The sequence below is a fragment of the Acromyrmex echinatior genome, chromosome 18, assembly GCF_024713525.1.
Source record: "Acromyrmex echinatior isolate Ae372 chromosome 18, ASM2471352v2, whole genome shotgun sequence".
Taxonomy (NCBI): Eukaryota; Metazoa; Arthropoda; class Insecta; order Hymenoptera; family Formicidae; genus Acromyrmex; species Acromyrmex echinatior.
In genome coordinates, this window is record NC_141869.1 from 641,278 (window position 1) to 647,777 (window position 6,500).

The following is a 6,500-nucleotide window of genomic DNA, read 5'->3' on the forward strand; positions in this document are numbered from 1 at the left end:
CCGAAAATATCAAAATTTAAAAAATTCAGAGCTAAAAAGAAACAAGTCAAATTTTTTACAAATTATTTTCTTCTATTACAATATTTATATTTTACGAAAAAAAATTTTGTTTTATGATAGCAAATTAACACACCTTTTTATTGCATTATTTAATTCTTAATAATTTATTGTTAAGAATTTTTTATTTATCGTTTTATTCTTAATAATTTATTCATTTCGTGTATCAGTCATTTATTACATATTCTTTTATTAATGCGAAAAATGGGTTGATAATTCAAGATTTGTCACTCTTATGTGTGCTTAAAACGCGTATACAAAACTTATTTGGCTATACTAGTTTTATTGATTACAGTATTTTTTTTTATCACTCGCAATGTCTTAATTCAATCCGTGCTATCGATGTAATGCGCAGAAGCTTGAATATCAATTGATTGTGCAAGAAAATTGCAGAATATCATTAGATATTTGTTTCATGCATTGTACATAAATCTTGTTTATAAAAGATTCGGTGTTTATATACACACACGCACACACACTCATACACGAGCGCACATCTATATAACAGGATATCCATACAACAGATAGTTTTACAAAGTATTATAACAATATGAACGTATATTTAGAAAAAAAAGAGAATGAAGTTGCTTAATGTTGCACTGTCATATACAAAACGATTCAACACTGAAATTATGTAAAATTTGACACATTTCTTGCATTCTCTTATTTTTCTTATTTTGTTAAAAAGGGAAATTATATTTATCTATATATAAATATGTTGCAGAGTGGAACTAATTTCATATGTCTAGCTATCCTATGTCTTTTATAAGTTTTAATCAATAGCGGGCTTAGTTCGTCTACGATGATGATTTCGTGCTAATGCGTGAACAATTGTCACCAAGAAATAACAAATCATTAACGCTACAAATTTATCAAACAACCATGATATTGTAGTCGCTCCTTCCTACAAAAAAAAAAGGTTTATTTTAAATTAGGTTTATATAATGCATATTGTATATTTATATCTTGTAAAACTAATAACTTACCATAGACGATTTATCATGTAGCTTTTGTTTCTGTGCAATGAAATATTTCTTTAATGGTTCTTGGAATTTTGTACCAACAAACGGTACAATCGCTAATAAACTAATAAATTTATCTAAGAGTTCTTCATTGAAAGCTATGATCACTGCTAATTGCTGTATGTGCATTTTAATAACAGCCTTTCCTATAAGGGTTGCGCCAAAGAACGTCCAGAATGGAATGAGATAATGTCCACATGTCAAACCAGCCAGGTCAAACAATGGATTTGGAATCTGCAAAATTTTGTAATAATATATTCAACATGAAAAAGATAAATGATATTAAATAACTGCTTTAAAAATCTTTTATATATAAAAAAACAAAATTTATTTATGTACATACCGATGCACAAGCTAATATACCCAAAAATCCAGCTTTTTCAACAAATCGCTTCATATTTAATTTGATACGCATTACAAACGATACGTTCTCTCCATTTTCTAACGCTTCCAAAGCCTCCAATTCTTTCAGATCTTCTTGATCGAAATTTTCATTCTTATTATTCTTTCCACTCATTCTTGCAGCTCTGGCCATAAAATATGGCGGTAACTCGCCAAGTGCAGTACCAGCTCCCCACAACATGGCTTCTACGCGTACTTTTTTCATAATATTTAATATACCTACTGTCCACATTGGATCAATCTTTGTCGGGCATATTATTTGATCAGGGTATGGTGGTTCAGGAAAGTTCAGAGCACCGCATTCATATGCTGCCATAGTAACAGCTGCTATGTGTGGTCCTAAGTATAATACAAAGGTATGCAAACCTGTCCCGAGACCTACACTTGATAATACACCTAATCCTACCCAATATAACCACCATATAATTTTGGCTTCCCACAATTTAAAAATCTGAAAATAAAACGAATTCATTACTTTACATTAATCTAAATAATCAAATAATGAATAAAAAATTAATTTTTAATTAACGTAATTACATACATAATGTACATATTATCAATCTTTTCTTGAAACTTAATTTTCAAAACTCTTCTACTTTTAATTTATAATACTTATGATTTAAAAATAATCAAATTATTCTGACTCAAGATTTTTTAGAAAATTAATTGTGTTATAAGAGAAAGCTACGAATCAAAGCTAGTTGTTAATTACCTAATACTTAGGTCCAATTCCACAACTCACGGTTACTCTTAATCGAAGTTCGACTTGTTTCTCATCTCTTTCCGATTTTAGAATTAGAAAGAGACAATGAATAAATTAAACCTTGGTTAAGAGTTAACTGTGAGTTGTGGAACTGGAAGAACCTTAATCTATATTCCAAATCCTATCGCTATAAACATTTAACATACAAACGTTTCCATCTTCGTTAAGTCATCTTCAGTCTCATAAAAATTATAATTGAAAAATAAAAATAAAAATAAAAATAAAAAGGTCTTGCAATATCGGTTATATAATTCCATGATTAAATATAAAAATTGAGTAAAAATGTTTAAATATAAAAATTGAGTAAAAATTGTCGCATGATTAAATGTTAAAAATTGTTTGAATATAAAAAAATAGAATAAGACTTGTCGCATTATTAAAAAATTACTATAGATCAAAGGTCAAATAGTTATCCAATGTAAACATAAATTTCTAGAATTACTATACCTTTTGGATATAAAGGACAAGAAAATTTATCGTTGTTACTAATAAATGTTTTAGTTAATAACTGTCTCAAGAAGTTTATTCTACAATTAAAAGAAGAAAAATTTATATAAAAACTTAGAAAATTATATAAATAAAATCTTACAGCATCATGCAATCGCTGTTTTACATCTGTTCTATACGTTTTATGACCCGCACGATCATGTAACAATTTTTACTCAATTTTTAAATTTAAACATTTTTACTCAATTTTTATATTTAATCATGGAACTATTATATAAGCAATATTGTGACCTTGTTATTTTTATTTTTCAATTGTAATTTTTATAAATTATTATAAAGATGACCTAACAAAGGTGGAAACGTTTGTATGTTAAATGTTAGGATTTAAAATATAGATTAATTATTAGCAATTAACAACTAGTCTCGACTTGTAATCTTTCTTCTTTAACAATTTATGATTTAAAGTTTTGGACATTTTTAAAAGTCAACTAATTAAATGAAAAATAATCAGGAAAATAAACAGAAATATAGGCAAAATAAGAATTCTGTTAACATATATCTAGAATTATAAGTAATCTAATGTACCTCTTGTTGAGGACCAGAAATTCTGCTTGATAGAAGAAATAATATTATAATTGAAATCATAGCGCATACAGTCCGTTTGTAGAGCAATGTTTTCTTCATTAAACTAAGCACATTAATAATTGCTTCACTAAAGAAGTAATGTAAAGTTGTAATTGGATGTTGCCAGAGTGTTAAATGATCTGAATCCAAATTTGAAATACTATGTGGATGGCTTGAATTGTGTTCCATCGCTGAAGTGGATATTCTTTTTCCAACGCTTCTTTGAGCTCCATTAGTGGAAGCTTGATCTTTTGGACGTTGAATGGCAGTAGAATTACTCAGCATGGTATTTTCTAAATGGTTAATCTGTGAACAAAGAATGTAACGTATTATTAACAAAGAATGTAACGCGGGCGCATGCATATTAATAACAACTTATTTAATGATAGGTTATCTTTCAAACATTAGTATTTTTGTATGTAATTTAAAAAATTATATGCATCTCATAAGTTCCTATATAATCACATAAATAAAATAATATAATAGAAAATAAAGCTCTTTTATTCTTTATGATAGAAAACATTTTATAATTTACTCCAATTATGTTAGTATCAGCTTCAACATTTATAATTGTATATGTAGAATTGCGTTGTTTAAATTCACAAATCTTGTCCATTATATAACTTTAAGGAGTTATTCAGTGTAAGCACAACAATATGAAATTCTAATATTATTGTAATAAATGTAGAGAGTATCATATATAATAAAAAGAATTATAAGAGAACTTGACATCATCAGTAAAAAATATAGCAGATGAGTTACTATAGATCAAAGGTCAAATAGTTATCCAATGTAAACATAAATTGCTTTCTAGAATTACTGTACCTTTTGGTTATAAAGGACAAGAAAATTTATTGTTGTTACTAATAAATATTTTAGTTAATAACTGTCTCAAGAAGTTTATTCTACAATTAAAAGAAGAGAAACTTATATAAACTTAGAAAATTATATAAATAAAATCTTATAACATCATGCAATCGCTGTTTTACATTCTATATGACAAATTGTAATGTCATTTAAATACTTACTACATATTCCTTAGTTAATACTTACTCTGCAAGATAAAAATTGTGATTGTCAACTTTCATTAATGTTCACACAAAACAAAAATTAGAGAATCTAAACTAAAATGCAAATAATTCTCCTAAGTATTATATCTGTAAGGTTATGTATTCTTATTGTAAATTCAATACATATAAATGAAATTTATTTTAAATTACGAGAAGTTAAAGCATTAAAATAAAAAAAAGCTTAAATTTTTTTCTACTATTCTTACAATATGCAAGTATATGTCGTAGAATGTTTAATACAAATAAGATAAACAATGATATTGAGCTACCAACAAATTTTAAATTTTATAATGATAAACAATTAATTGGCCAATCATTCATAGTTTTGTTATACATTTTATATTGGTCAATATCACATTACACTTCATACTTGCAATTATCACGCTTAATTATACTTAACCATATTGTTTATCCATTGTACATTAAAGACTCTAATTATCGTAACAATTGCCCCGAAAATTGTAGACTCATGATAAAAGCTCGCTAAACTATGTAATATTCCGATTGAATTTCAACATATTGTAATCGAGAAAGAATAACATTTCATAAATTTCATACGAGAACATATTGAATATATTTTACAATTCCAATCCTCGAAATTTTAATTATCTTTCATGATCGATTTTCTTTAGTATAACTATATAAAGCAATAAAATTATTTCGCGTAAATGAATTACCTTTTCAATTTTAAGATCTTATTTACGATATATGTACATTCAGGAGATCACAGTACGATGACTTTTTTTTCCTATATCATCGTGAGGAGTGAAAGGGAATATTAATTTTAATACAAGTCTTGTGAGGTTTCCCAACCTTTGCACCGTTTATCACGATTAATTACTGTCAAATCACTTATGACGTGACCACTCACACATATGTACATATGTATACAGCGTGTGTACATATACATATGTATATACAATATCTTTGAAATATATATACGTTACACGTATAATAAATATGTCAGAGACGTATCACCACGCGACGTAAATATCACATGAGCGCAATGAAGCGCAACGAGCAATTCAGGAAACGAGGAGAAGGGGATTTCTCCTTCACTTCTCCACCTTCAATATAAATATCCGTCCTTTTTCATTATTTTCCCTCCTTGCCCCTCCTTTCTCCTTTTTTATTCAATCTCTTTTATGTCAAAGAGATACGTAAAAAGTTCCTTCGACTATCCTGTTACAGACTTATTAAAATTCTACATATGGCATTTGTCTGAAAATTATCACTTTTAATCTTGCAATTCGTCGAATAAAATCTCGAGGTTTTTGGAAGTTTTTTCGAAATATTTTTGGAGATATTCTTAAGTTCTCACGTGGAGCATTTGAAGAACTATGAGATCTATGAGTACAGAAGCATCTCATTTGACCACGTAGCGATTGATCACACCATTCAGAGCGACTGAGGCTTAAAATTTTTCTACTGAATCAACCAATCAGGAGATTAAATTACGAATTGGCTAATTGGCGACGTGGACAATAGAATATCACTCACATGCGAGATGGTAATTATTAGAAAGGTATGGGCTGGGGGTCGATTCTATATTGTAAACGATTGATGACAACAGAGAAAAATATCAGGGCGCTTCTCATTTCGATCCTGGCCTGGGATCGATTCTAGAGGTCGATTCTGTATCTTCAATAAAGGATACTGTGAATGCGATGCTACAAATGCTTTAAATTTTTTATTGGTAAATTTGTAAAATTCTTTTTTCTAATTGGTCAACCAAATGCTTCAAAGCATTTGTAGTGAGACTTTAACCGCAGCCAAGGTGAACATTACATTAAAAGTGAACAAATTTACTAGATGTTGACCAATGAAATTATTAGTATTCTAGTAAATTCGCTCACTTTTGTAATTTTCACCTCGTTTCAAGATACAGAATTGATTCCCTGTATTTTCAAATAAGGTGAAAATTACAAAAGTGAGCAAATTTATTAGGTATTGACCAATGAAATCAGTATTCTAATAAATTCGCTCTCTTTTGTAATTTTCATCTCGTTTTAAAATATAGAATCGATTCCCTGATGTCTAAAAATAAACATCGCTTACTAAAGTCCTTAGAAAATACATTTTTCCATTGAAAAATATAAATTCTTCTTTATAAAT

The 6,500-nt window shown here is 28.0% G+C and overlaps 1 protein-coding gene across 3 annotated transcripts; it reads right to left on the reverse strand.

Moving 5' to 3' along the window:
* Positions 1-206: 206 nt before the first annotated feature.
* On the reverse strand, positions 207-5,745 carry LOC105150531 (vacuole membrane protein 1). Of its 3 annotated transcripts, XM_011063689.2 has the most exons (6): positions 5,063-5,745; positions 4,344-4,369; positions 3,277-3,621; positions 1,423-1,932; positions 1,044-1,313; positions 207-961 (listed from the first exon to the last, which is right to left on the reverse strand). In XM_011063689.2, the coding sequence occupies exons 3-6, from the start codon at positions 3,598-3,600 to the stop codon at positions 830-832; spliced, it is 1,236 nt and encodes a 411-aa protein (XP_011061991.1). In that variant the 5' UTR covers positions 3,601-3,621; positions 4,344-4,369; positions 5,063-5,745; the 3' UTR covers positions 207-829. The 3 variants fall into 3 exon arrangements, with proteins under 3 accessions (XP_011061991.1, XP_011061990.1, XP_011061989.1); XM_011063688.2 differs by lacking the exon at positions 4,344-4,369 and having other exon boundaries at positions 5,063-5,744; XM_011063687.2 differs by lacking the exons at positions 4,344-4,369; positions 5,063-5,745 and adding an exon at positions 3,851-4,301.
* Positions 5,746-6,500: the final 755 nt, after the last annotated feature.